This window comes from Ambystoma mexicanum, chromosome 12 (genome assembly GCF_040938575.1).
Source record: "Ambystoma mexicanum isolate Mex_15411 chromosome 12, UKY_AmexF1_1, whole genome shotgun sequence".
Lineage (NCBI taxonomy): Eukaryota > Metazoa > Chordata > Amphibia > Caudata > Ambystomatidae > Ambystoma > Ambystoma mexicanum.
Window position 1 is genome coordinate 476081857 of NC_090936.1, and position 14484 is coordinate 476096340.

General features: G+C 44.1%; 1 protein-coding gene across 1 annotated transcript in view; it reads left to right on the plus strand.

Moving 5' to 3' along the window:
• Window positions 1-14484, plus strand: part of AGK (acylglycerol kinase) — a 560713-nt gene that overhangs the window by 325829 nt on the left and 220400 nt on the right. The window contains exon 12 of the mRNA XM_069628747.1: window positions 4970-5067. Within this exon, the coding sequence (XP_069484848.1) occupies window positions 4970-5067 (98 nt within the window). The remainder of the gene's footprint in view (window positions 1-4969; window positions 5068-14484) is intronic.

Genomic DNA, 14484 nt, shown 5'->3' on the forward strand with positions numbered 1-14484 from the left:
ATGTAGTTACCAGTTCAGTACCCCACCGCCTACAGCTAATTCATCATCCGAGACTCACCTGAGGCAGCGTGTGCATGAATAGAGTTGGAATTGCCTTTGGAAGCAATTTACGAGACGTTCTGAGTCGATACTTTTTTGTGTACTGCGATAGGTCGTACATATCCAGAGTAAAGTGTAGGCTGCAGATGCGGAATCGATTGGCACTAAAGGCTCCCAAGACATCCTAGGCTCTACTATCAAGCTCGTCCACCAGAAATCCACAATGTCGGACCCATTCTCTTATTATATCAATATTCCCTGGGAATGTATGCATGATACTGCCCTTACTTTTGACATGGCTCCTAAAATGGCAACTGAAAACCATTCAAGCAGGCATTCTTGAAAAATCTGTATTAAAAAAGTACACACGATTACAGAGTGATGGAATTATATCAAAGTTTTCTATGCAATGTTTGTTTTGGTCAAAGAAGCAAAACCTGTGTAGCGTAGTTGAATATACACTGGGATAACTTTCATACAGAATTGATTGATGTGACGTAAATCGTAACGTGTTACTCGTCCGTTGAATGTACTTTCATGCATCAAAAGGAAACATGCTTATAGATCTGGTCCGAGAATGATGCAATTTTATCACAAATGACACTGATGAAATTTGCTATATATCGAGATCAGAACACTTTAAACAGTAGACAATGGTAAAGTCATTGATATGAATGAACATTACACTACTCTGTACATTCATTCAAAATAGATGGACATTTTGAGATCAGAAAGAGATGATTAGGTAACCTGCCCTTACCGTGACTAACAAACAATTAGATTCAGATAGCAGGGTAGTTAGTAGCAGGAGAACAGGTAGCACGATCATGAGTTGACTTCCAGTGATCACAGATGTTCTCAGGATAAATATCAAGCGGTTTATAAATCATTAGAAAAGTAGGTGTGTATGTGAATGAGTGACATGTTTCTGGCGTGGTCTGCTACACTGGGTCTGGCTAGGCCATGTGAACAATGGCCTCTCCGCGGAAGATACCTTTGAAGTGTACATGGTGTTTGGCACCTTGGCTGTTCCCACCCTGCCAGGACAAGTGTGTCCTTAATTCACCGAAAATTGAAACAACTATTCATGAAAGATTTGTATTTTATTTTGTTGCTGATGGCACAAATGTACTACAAATTATATACTTCGGGTTGCAGCACAGTGTGGGAAAATCCCCTGTACTGACCGCTGTCACTGGGGAATTTGGCTCGAATGGCACCAACAACACAGGCGGGTATTACTCGTTGAACGCGGTATCCAAGCCTCCCATGAAGCCACCATGTAAACGAACGATATGCCACCAGCCTGTACCACCTGTGGAAGAGAAACATACAAACTGTATTTAAATGAACATAAGTGTACAAACCTTGGTTGAAAATGCAATCTTGTATCCTGTGGCATAGTTGCTAGTACAAATGTTACTTCATGGATCAATCAACTTGGGCTTTAAAGTGTAGACACATTACAAAAGTTAACACCCATGTAATCCATAACGTTTGGGGCACAGAGAAATATTTTTTCTTGGTTGTACGTGAAAGACACATAAAATGACCTCTATGATTCCCCCAAATCGCGAGAGATGTATTGAATTGCCAGACTACATTCATTTGGCAGTGATAGATCAAAGTTATATGACAATATAGGAGACAAACATGAAATGTTAGTTGCCTAAGTGACATCACATCTAGAGTACACTTACTTGGATTGCGAGGGCGAACTGTTGCGCAAAGTTTGTGCATAAGCACCATCATAAATCCTCAACACGGACCTTGTGAGGCAGGCTGCCCTGAAGTCATGAAGCTCAGTAACGCATAGCGGCCATGTCTCTTCTTCTGATATGTAGGCCAAGCATCCAGAGTTTTCTCTGCAGGAGCAGTTCTCCTCCTCGGTTGGCATGACCTCTGTTAGGGAGAATTCTCAAAAATGTGCTAATTCCCTTCACCTTAGAGACCTCCAGCAACTTTGCTGGATTTTGAGGACTTGATTATTTTACCTGGAAAGAGTGTGGGCCTTTTTTTCCCACTCTTTCGTGTATTTTGATGTGTGTTTTACTCTTGTGTTCTTTATGAAGTTTTAAGATAACTCCATAGTCATCTTTTCATGTGTGTTACACAGCACCCTCAGTGCAGTGACACAGGGATGTCTTTTTAGACTTCCCAGAGGGGTAGATTCCTTCTCTGGGATAAACTAGAGTTTCCCAGAGAATGTAGAGTTAAATTGACTTTACGAGTCTTTTTAAATTCCAAGACCCAGCACACACTATATTCCTATAGAGTGCTGGAGGGGTTACCTAGTATCCCCTATGTCTAGAAACTCCTGTAGCATTTGACTGCTACCCTTTTCTATTGAAATGGCTGGTAGCAGTGGTTTGAGAACAAACTACCATGATTTTTCCTGACCGCGAACACCGGTAGCTAGAAATCGTGGGAGCCATGTTTTTCAAGATGGCGCCTTAAGCCCCTTTGTTTAAACGGGTCCAGGTCTTCTGTTTTCACTGTTTCATTTTGGAAAGGTCCTTCTAGTGTTTCTCTGCGTGCCAAACTAGGTTTGGTCCCTTTGTTTCCATGCCTTTGGCGGGCTTCAGGTCAGGGCAGAAGACGGCCTCTGGTGTCTGGGCAGGAAGTGAGGGAGGTGACCGAAACTCCCTGTGCTCCGTCTCCTCGGAGACCCAAATGCACTCTGGTGTGATTGGCTGGCTCACTGTCCGGCAAGGACAGCCACCCTGCTGGGTGAGTGGCAGCTAGGCTGAAGTGAAAGGGAGAAAACTGTTTAAAAGGTGAGTCTCTTGGACTGGAAAGCAGTGTCGACCACTGGCACAAAAGAACCAAAGATGAGCTGGAAGAGGACTGTTGCTGCAACTCCTGGACCGTTGGTTTGCCCAGTGAAGCCCTGCTGCAGGTCCGAATTGCTAAGTTCATCTCGACAGAGAAGCCCTTTCAAGGATTACTTCTTCCTTTGAGTTGGTGGGACCAATCAATTCGTAAGCCACCTGGATACCGTTCTCAGAGCTAGTTAGGATTAACCAGGGGGAAGGACACCAGCTTGTGTGCTTGACTACAGCTACACGAACTGAAGTGACTCCATTTTGTCCATGTTATCCGATGATCCTGTGCAGTGCAGGAGTCCCCCGACTTCCTCCATCTTGTCCCCACAACTGAGGCTCAGGAACAGTTAGATCTGCAGGAACTGCCAGGAACCAACGTCTTCAGCTGCATCTTTTGCTTCATATTAAGGTACTGCGCCAACCCGATTGAGAGAACGCATCTTTTGCGGTGAAAGTTTGTGGAACTTTCCCAACTTGTAGGTCTAATCAGCTTTTGACCCAGCATATGATGCTTTTTCGTACAAACTACTTCTAAAAATCTTTGGCAAAAAGTTTACCCTTTACTACAGGAACTGCTCTTTCCTATCCAAGACACTATTCCATTGACTTTGGCCTAGGCCTATTGAACTGAATCGAGTCCTCTAGTGAACTGAAACTATGTGCACTGCCTCAGAAAGTATTTGTGTTCTATTCGATTAACTTGTGCCTTTGCCCTCCTATTTAAAGTAACTGAAATGCTAGTTTGCTCCTATTTCAGGGGAGCCTAATTTGCTCAGAAATGTATTGCTTTTGGTGTTGAAGTTTATTTGTGTATGATATTAAGTTGCCTCCTTCTAGTGAATGTTTTCTAAATGATTGTGTAATAAATTAATGTGTTTTACCAAGAAACCTTGAGTATAAGTGTCTACTTGAACCACTGTGACTGTAAGACCCCTGTGTAACCTCTTTTACTGATCACTTTCCCTCTTGAGATACGCCTGGCTGCTCAGCTCGCTACCACAAACTGTGTAGTACAGACTTATACCAAAGGTTGGTTTCGCTTACACCTGTAGTCCTACTTGTATGTCGTGGTCGCAGAGGGTACTGCATGCAATTCTGCCTAACAACCTTGCACCGATTGCAGGTACACCAGGTGGAAACGTCTCTGACTCAGGATCCAGTGATTAGTCCTAACTGTCGTCCGATGCCCCATCGTTTCTGCATCTTTCTCTTTCAACTAATTCCTCCTTGGAATACTCTGGCTCGTACTTGTAGGGCTGTGTTGTTGCCATTATACGACAAAATTATAGTAATGCTAGTACTAGTATCTGTTCGCACAGGCTACGACCAATGAAGATGGCTGAACAGAGCAGAAACGATTCACAGGATATACAAAAAAGACAGTGAAAACGATGATTGAAAAAGCAACTCTGATGTTGTCTGATGAGAAGCGGTCTGTTTATACTTATTGAGGAAAGAGGCGTCCTGTCATTTCCATGGAGACATGTCATTAGCTGGCGCACAGAGAACGTTGACACAAGACGTGCATTCGCATTGTGAAATGGCACGTACGCATCAAGTGATGTCAGCTTCAGGGGCTGGGGGATATGATTTAGTGCCCGTGAAGGCAGTTCAACTTAGGGCGATGCGTCAACGGATAAGATTAGCACAAGATGGCTGTGCCCCTCTGCCTGATTTCACATGTGTAAAAGTGAGGAAAACTAAGGTAAGGTGCATAGGAAATGTTTTTACTATCGATCAGTTTGCTTAAAACCACATGCCCGAATGCTCAGGACAATATTTGTGAGCGCACTATTCCTTTAAAGACTTGCCCAGAATACAGGCATGTGAGCAGAACAAACAGAATGCCACTTATATGATTGAGGCTCTTGACTTTGTTTGCTCTCCAGCTGAAATGTGAATTTAGCCAAAGCGCCTTTGCTGGTTTTCCAGAGTTTTGCAGTAGGTACCTTGCAACGTTTCTCATTGACATGATCACATAGAATGTCAGAATTTTCTCAGGGCATTGGTTAATGGTATTAAACATTCTAATATTCAAGACTGTTCCTGTGATATTTGTTGCATTGTATCCCATGTTAAACAGCCTTGTTTTTGATGGTTTGCAGAGGGGCCTGCTGAAATCGTTCCAGAGCCCTGGGAGGAAGCACAACTATCTCCCATTGAGCTGTCCATCACAACCCAGAACCAACACCTGAATCTTCTGGTAAGTAAGCAAAGAAAGTGGCTTCTCCGAACTAGCCAGTCTATCTCCTGGATCACTTTAACCTCCCCTGCGTGCCTCCATATTTAATGTACCCATTCTACGTTATACTCGCCAAGGGTTGTGCTATGTGTCATGTTCTGACTTACTGATAGCACTTAGCACACCCTACAGTAGTCTTAAGTAACAGAAGGCTAGTGTCCATGCAGAACATTTTATTATTCACTCTTTCAGTAGCACACCTTTTGAGTGGCAATATCACCATAGTGCCAGGAAGCAGGTAACATGCTTATTCACAAGTGGGATCTTAATGCTGCTAATCGAGGTAGTAGCAAACTCACTACAAGACATGAATCCACTCTAGTGCTAGGCAACACATTTAACATTTGCTCTCTGAGCAGTAGTTCTCTAAAGTACTCCGTATAGCCTTTGCCCTGGGGACTGAAACGGAGCATTGCGCAGCAATCAATTTAGAAACTGATGTGGCCCTATTCTGTTATTGGATAGTGCTGGACTCATGGCAAACCCTATCTGCATTATTTTGCTTATTGATTGGTTTTCGCCTTCCACATGCTATGTGTGTATTTTGTTCTTACTGTGTGACAATGCCAATCCTTAACCTTGTCAAATGTGGTTAAGAGCCCCTCTCCACGAGCGATGGGAGGAACCAGGAGAAATCGAGAACCATCTCCCACCCTTAGGGAACCCTCTGCAGAGAGTGGCCTCCTTTCTATCCCCCCTTGTTCCAGCCTGTTTTTCTACTCAAACTCGGTTCTAGTAGATTTCCATCTTAGTGCAAAATTCTTTCGACCTCTGAGCCCCCCCATCACTTTTTGCTGGACTTTTGGATTTTGTTTGACCGATTCTCCCGAGTGAGTGGGAACCTTTTTCTACACTCCTTCTGTTACTCTAACCATGGGAACCCGTGTTTACCTCTTTTTGGTGTTTCTTTGTGGAGTCATGCTTTCCTCTAATTTTAAGGGCATTTACGATGTACTAAAGCAGCATACAACACTTTGTTGCATGAGGCTCCAAGAGCCTCCCTGTGATTTGTTTTTACTTTATTTGTCAAACTCTTAGTTACCAAGGCAGAGGGATACTTTTTATCCTACTTGTGTTTTATTTTGAGATCTGCACACCCCACCTTATGTGGAGTGCTGAAGGGATCCAATGCATCCCTTTTTTCGACTCCCCAGTAACTTTTTGGTTACTGTGACAGGTCTATCTGTTTAGGCTGGTGGCAGAGTACCTTTTACACAACATTTTGTGAACTTTCATTGCAGGCTGTGTTCACATCTGCTCTAGGGGACACATGGACACCATTTGCCCAAAATGGTGGCTGTACTTTTTTAAGCCCTAAACAAGATGGCCTGTCCTTTCTTATGTCTTCTACCCTGCTAGATGGGGGGATGGTCCTCTTGTCCTTTGGTCTTTGCCAGGCTTCCCTTGGAAAGCCTGTGAGGACCCTTTGCTTGATTGGCAGCACAGGAAGTGGGGGAGGTTAACCAAAACTCTCCTGTCCTGCTCGAGAAACCAGTTTAGACTGAGAGGCTGCCGGTCCCCATTGGATAGCCATCCCTAAGTTTGAATGGTGCATGGGTTACGATTGGTGGACTCAGCCGGGTTTCCTGCATAAATCCAGAGTTCCTAGAACTGAAACCCAGAGTTGACCACTGGAACAGAAGAACCCAAAGAATAACAAAGAAGGGCACCAGCAACTTCCAGCACCTGCTGAGTAACTATTGCTGTCCTAAACTCAACTTCTAAGATGAGGACTTCCTCCCTTGAACTGGTGGACCTAACCAGTCCCAAGACTAAATGCATTTTGCGCCATCCCTTGAAGAGCTACAACCTCCAAGGCCTGTGATTCGCAAATACCCTGGACCTTGGCTATATCGCTGTGAAGCGCGGTTTTCCCTGAAACTTTGTGGGCATCCTTCTAACCCTGCAGAGACATGATCCAGCTCCCTAAAAAGCCCCTTCACTGTAGACGAGGACGGAGAAACCAAGAAGAATCATCTGCCGCAACAACCGTCCTTCAACCAAGCTTGAAAATGGTGCTAACAAGCCAGAACCGAGAAGACCCTTCTTTGAGCGTCTGTCTGCATGAGAGCTCTCGCCAGATCCACTGAAGTCATTTTCTTCTGTTGCCAAGATCAAGAAACCAGTGACCGGGTCTGTTGTCGCCTCACCGCTGGAACCATCCTTCAGCAAATGTTAATTCACCTGAAGGTACGGTCATACCCCTAGTATTAGTTACCTGTGGTTTGCTAGCTTGATCCTGTGATCCTGGGGGCAGTAGATCGCTTTATCTTGCACCCTTCCAGGTTTCCCGTAGAGTTACACTGGGGTGAACCACCAATTGGATTCTAACCCTGCCTTAGGACACTGGTCCTTGGGGCACACCTACAAGGGAACACCCTGATTCACTTGCCTTTGTAAAACTAACTTTAATTACCTGCAATACTGGAACAGACTCCTGCTGGACCTTTTAGCTGCTTTCCTGCTACACCCCTGGCCACTGGTGGCCAAGTGACCCACCTTAACACAGAGAGACTCACTTAAAATCGGGTTGGACTTGTTTATACAGCCTGGAACAAAGTAATTAAGTTATAACAGTTTGAAACAGTTAGCATATATGTTTTGGATGGTTTTACTAAGTGATTTGTTGCTACCAATGTAATTCTAAGGTTACTACAACTGTGGTTTATTATCCAAAGAATATTACACAGTGATCTTCAATTAGCCGACTGTTTTAAGTCACTTGACTTGAGAATTATCATCTCTGCCTTAGTGGATATAATAAATGCCAATTTGTTTATATCACTCTTAAGTGTATCAGTGTTTTCTTGGCATAGGTGTATGCACAGAGTTATTTGTACCTCATTAGAGCCCTCCTTAGAGTAAGCCTGGCTGCTCTCCATTCTACCAAACCTTTGTGTGGTTCAGGCTGAAAGTGACTTCAATTCAGCAATCCAACTAAGTCAATGCCTAGTCTGGGATGCCCAATGGAAGCCCTTATTAGTATATTTTTATGTCAAGTTCTTAAATCTGGATGCTAAACCCTTAAATAACGCCCCTCTCTTTGAACCCCCCTGACCTCACTGAGCCAAGAAGTAGGTTTGTTTTGCAAATTAAAAGGTTTATTGGAAAAATTAAACATATATATATATCACACTTTTATGAATAAATTAATATTTGATAGCACACTTATGAGTATGAACAGTGATCAACAATGGATAATATTACCGTAGCACAATTCCTTAATTAGGAGTTGGTATAGAAAGGATAAGGTAGCAGAAAATACTTTGTATGGTTTCAAGGAAAAGCAATGATGGAAAGAATGCAGCACAGAAATAAACTGGATATGGTTTCAACAAGAGATAATCTGATCACTTTTTCCTTTGTGACAACTCACTCCCCCCATATTCAATATGAAGAGATGGAAATGTGGGCACACAGGTTTTCAGGAATACAATCAAAAGCAGTTCAGTTCCAGTCCCCCCCCCCACACCCCCCCAGCAAGCTTAGAGAAACAGGGATGATTTTAAAACACAGGCCAAACACTTTTAAATGTGGTTGCAATGAAGTGAAAAATATGCTAAAAATGATTTTAATTCTCTATAGGAGATTCAGGGTAGGTGATAGCTACTTTGAATTAGTTCAGGTCAACACTAGCAATGATTCAGGAACGATCATCAGGTTGAAAACGAATTTCAGCAGTGGAAAGCAAGAAGCAGCTATTTTTACAAGTGGCGAAATTGAGTCAAATTGCAATTCGCGGCACTTTTTCCGAGTGTGTCGATAGCGAAAATCTCGCTTCTAGGACATACAGTTCAAAAGATAGACGTGTTTGTGGAGGTAGATTTTCAGAAATGAAGTCAAGATTTCAGAATGAGAGATTACAGTTTTGCAGCTTTGAAATCACAGAATGGACACACGATTTCTATGCAGTTCTAAATAGGTTGAAATGGATGGGATGAGATTACTTTAGACTAAGAGATGACTATGCACAGTTCTTGGCTGGATACTCACTCCTAGTTTTGGACTGGAATGGGCCTGGTAGTGCACTCCCGCCACCGGACGGTCTCTGGCACAGCGTGGCCTCTGGTCTGCTATCGGCACGGCACAGCGGTCTGGTCTGGGTCTGACGGGTTCTGGATACAGCTCTGCTTTCCAGGTCTGGGTCTGGATATGATTCTAGCCAGAATCAAACAGCTCGCCCGGCTGTTGAATAGTTTGGTTAGGTTGCTGGATTCTGAGGCCTGCTGAGAAGGATTCAGCTTTTGGTTCAGGCCTCTCTGCTTCAAGTTCTGGAGTCTATCTGGAGTCTAAGTTCTGGATATGGTCGGACAGCGGGCTGCGCAGAAATCGATTAAAGAGTGGAAAATGAATGTGTCTATCTGGGTCTCAGTGGCTCTTTTTATGTCTTTTGAAAGTGGGTGGGAAGGCTGATTTTCTATGCCCAACCCACTAAGGATCCTGATAGGTTAAAGGATTTACTGTCCTCTGACTGGAGAACGGAGTAGTGAGTCAGAATGAGTCAGAGTGATGCTATGTTTATGGCTTCCCTCCCCTCAGCATTTACTTAGAAAAACTATTTTTTCATAACAAAAATGCTTCCCAGATACACAAGTTGTTGAAATTACATGTACACATCACAGATGAATTAAGACAGGTCTCTGTTCAACCCTGATCTTTCTAAGAGCTTGGGTGCAGAAGTGACAACATTTTGCCCTTTTGATGGGTTTCGCAATATTGGTTTTTCATCAAATCTGACACGGAGGTACACACAGACTCTGGGCATATTACAGTAAGTTTTGAGGTCTCTAGCATAAACACAGACGTTACAATATTAATAATTACAGGGTTTGGACTCAGAACATCCTACAGCGTCCAGCTTAGTCTCAAATTGTGGGTGCATTTTTCATATTAAGAATCCCCAAATTGTAAATTTCTGTCAGCTTGATACAATATTTTATAAGCAATTTAATAAAACATACATTTGCCTCCACTGCAGTACACCCATTTGTTTGTCCCCGCCCCTAGAAACTTGGCTTGGCTCAGAGGTCAAATGTCTTGCCTTGCCCCCAGGGCAGTGTTGACAGTTCACACCCAAAATCAGCATAACCTATTCAGCTGAAGGAATTCTTTGTCTGGTTTTTCCTGCTAGCAGGGCATCAGTCCAGGGTGCCACTCTGCATCTGGTTATTATGACCATTGATTTCCTGCCTTCTGGTGTAGAGGCCTTAGAATAGTAGGTGTGAAGACTTCCTGGGGACAGCCAGCCTTTGATGTCCCCGCTAACTCCGGTTACAATTACGCTTCAGAAATACAGGTCTCCTGTCAGAATTTAGATCGCCAGTGCCGGTGAGTGGCGATCACCGGTATTGCACCCATTTTTGACAGCTGCCTTAAATTAATAGATTTCAAAAAGGGGATTTTACTTGATAGCATATGATCCTTGCTAACATTGTATTGATGTGGATTCTGCAGTACAGTAATGTAGAACACCCAACCAGAAGTTGGATTTTTTTGGTGGTTTCATGCCCATGATTTTAGCAATTTTGACAATCAAGAAATGAATTGTTGAACAGCTCCTTTGTCTGCTCTGGCAATGGTCTCCTGTATTAACACTGACAGAGGCAAAAGAAGATGGCAGCCTGTCTGCCAGGTTCTCACTGCGCACTTCCTGGTGATTTCTGGCCAGCAGCATGCTTTCCGGCGGCCGTTATGATGTTTCCCATGTCAGTAATGCACAATGATGTTGTAGGGCTTGGATGCGTGGATTGAAACATCCCACAAGGCCTAAACTAAGAAGTGTAACCTTGTTCACCTATGGCAGTATTTTCCAAGTTCTGTCCCAGGCAGCAATTTGTGTAAAACTCCCTACCACAAACCATGCCTCAACTACAAGATGCTTGCCAGTCTCTTTTTCTTGTAGAGGAAAATCATCTGAACCGGCAAACCACCAGAGACCCCAGAGACGTCATCAAGTGAATCCCGAGCCAGCGCCCCACGCAGTGAGAACCCGACCTGCGTTCATACCCATCAACATGCCAGAAAATTAACCTAGAAGCACAGAAGAAGCTGTAGAACCAACACACATCAGCACCACCGGCCCCTGCAAGCAGTGGAGAGGGAACGAGCTACAGCAAAGAGCCGCAGTCATAGGAGGCAGACCAATGAAATGTTTGTGCTGCCAGGAAGTGCTGGTGAGTCTGTGCAAGAACTGACAGTCCACTTAGACCACCTGGGAGCGAAGGCGGAACAACACTCTTACTTCCTCATAGACTGTACTGTGGGAACCATCACCAGGAAAACTAACATTGCTGTTCTTGGGGCACCATTGTACTTGCTCCACAGCAAAGCCATGCAGCAGAAAGTCTGCAGGGCTTACCCCGGTTTTCCTAATATTTTTCCAGTTCAAACTATCTTGGCTGGGGACGATAGGGGCACATTGGCCAGGGGAAGAGCACCAATCCAAAGTGGGTGTGGAAAATTGGAACCACAAAAAGCAGGAAGTGTGGGTGAATTGGGTGAGGTCGGAAAAGGTGGAGGTGTTCAACCAACAGACCAGCAGTAGGGGGAGGCAGGAGCGGCACGGTGGTAACTTTTGAGAAAGGTCAATGTTAAGATGGATGTCTAGAATCTGGCCTGGTGGACATTTTTAAGAGACCACCCTAGTTATAGTAAATGGGGATTTCTGAGAGGTTAGCCAAAACCCAACCAACGTAGCAATGGAGAGCATTCAAGGCTTATTTTCAGGGGAGTGAGAGTGGGTTCAGGGACGCTGAATGATCACACACAGTTTGGCACACAATAATTCACTTTAGGCAGTGGTGTATAAAAATACAATTATTTATTATAGGCCTTCTGAACACTGACAAATGAATCTAACGGGTAGTGTTATTGCCCAGCACTCTATAATGCAAATGTATACATCAAATAATTTAGTTAGCAAAGCAGTTAAGTATCCTAGATGCAACCAATGATGGAACCAGAAAACAAGTAACCTAGCTTAAGAGGTCCAAACCCTAAAGACCTTGTTCCCAAGTCACATGAGCCACAATGCTTCTCACCAGAATGTAGTCTCTGTAGATAAGTTCAATTATCCTGTGTTGGTTTAGAAGTTCTACAACTATTTTACCAGAGGTAAGTATGTGTTTTCCTTTCTCCCAGACCCAAGGCTAACCCAGGGGCAGGATACTTGATCCAGGTTCGATGACCAAATGGTGAGTTGAAGGGAATAAGGACACATTGGGACTTGTTCCCAACGTTATCCCATATAGGACAGGGAGAACAGATCACAAGTTGGAGAAAGGCGAATTCCAGCGACAGTCCACGCAAACAGGGAATGAGGGCTGTTTTTCCAATCACGGTCATAGATGCTGCTTCAGGTCTGGATCCCCTGATGCCGAGAAGCTTGTTAGGCAGAATTGCATGCAGTACCCTATGGACAACCACATACAATTAGGACTAAAGGTGTAAGCAAAAACCACTCTTTGGCATAAGTCTGTACTACACAGTTTTGTGGTAGCGAGCTGAACAGCCAGGCTTATCTCGAGAAGGAATGTGAGCAGTACAAGAAGTTACATAGGTATCACAATCGCAGTGGTTCAAGTAGACACTTACACTCAAGGTTTCTTGGTAACACACTTATACATTTATTACACAATCATTTAGAAAACATTCACTAGAAGGAGGCAACTTAATATTATGCACAAATATACTTCAACACAAAACCAATACGTTTCTGAACAATTTAAGCTCCCCTGAAATAGGAGCCAAAGGGTATTTCAGTCACTTTGAATGGGAAGGCAAAGGCACAAGTTAATAGAATGGATCACAAATGCTTTCTTAGTGCAAATAGTTATAGTTCACTAGAGGACTCGATTCAGTTCGATAGGCATAGGCCAAAGTCAATGGACTAGTGCCTTGGATAGGAAAGAGCAGTTCTTGAAGTAAACGGTAAAGTATTTGCCAAAGTTCTCAGAAGTAGTTTGTACGAAAAAGAATCATATGTTGGGTCACAAGCTGATTAGGCCTGCAAGTTGGGAACGTTTCACAAACTTTTACTGCAAGAGAAGCATTCTCTCAATCGGGTTGGCACAGTACCTTAGTATGAAGCAAAAGATGCAGTTGAAGATGTTGGTCCCTGGCTGTTCCTGCAGATCTCACTGTTCCTAAGCCTCAGTCGTGCGGACAAGAGTGAGGACGTCAGGGGGCTCCTGCACTGCACAGGATCGTCGAAAAACGCAGCCAAAATGGAGTCACTTCAGTTCGACTAGCTGTTCTTCAAGCACACAAGCTGGTGTCCTTCCCCCTGGTTAATCCTAACCAGCTTCGAGAATGGTATCCAGGTGCCTTACGAGTTGATTGGTCCCACCAACTCAAAAGAAGAAGTCGTCCTTGAATGGGCTTCTCTGTTGAGATGAACTTGGCAATTGGGACCTGCAGCAGGGCTTCACCGGGCAAACCAACGGCCCAGGAGTTGCAGCAGCTGTCCTCTTCCAGCTCGTCTTCAGTTCTTTCGTTCCAGTTGTCGACTCTGCTTTCCAGTCCAAGAGACTCGCCTTTTAAACAGTTTTCTCCCATTAATTCCAGCCTAGCTGCCACTCGCCCAGCAGGGTGGCTGTCCTTGCCGGACAGTCAGCCAGCCAATCACGGCAGAGTGCATTTGGGTCTCCTAGGAGACTAAGCACAGGGAGTTTCCGGGCACCTCCCTCATTTCCTGCCCACCCCAGACACTCAGACGCCAGAGGCAGTCTTCAGCCCTGAAGCCCGCCAAAGGCATGGAAACAAAGGGACCAAACCTGGTTTGGCGCGCAGAGACAAACACTAGGACCTTTCCAAAAAGAAATGGCGAAAAAAGACCAGTGCCTGTTTAAACAGCGGGGCTTAAGGCGCCATCTTGAAAAACATGGCTTGTGCGATTTTTAGTTACCGGTGTTCGCGGGGGGAGAAATCATGGCAGTAATTTTTTCTAAAACCACTGCCACCAGCCATTTCGATAGAAAAGCATAGCATTTGACTGCTACATGAGTTTCTAGACACAGGGGATACTAGGTAACCCCTCCAGCACTCTATAGGAAGATAGTGTGTGCTAGGTCTAGGAATTTAAAAAGACTAGTAAAGTCAATTTAACCTTACATTCTCTGGGAAACACTAGTTTACCCCAGATAAGGTATTTAAACCTTTGGGAAGTTTAAAAAGACATCCCTGCGTCACTGCACTGAGGGTGCTGTGTAACACACATGAAAAGATGCCTATGGAGTTATCTTAAAACTCCATAATGAAATAACACAAGAGTAAAACACACATCAAAATACATGAGTGGGGGGAAAAAGCTCACACTCTTTCCAGGTTAAAAAATAAATAAATCAAGTCCTCAAAATACAGCAATGTTGCTGGGGGTCT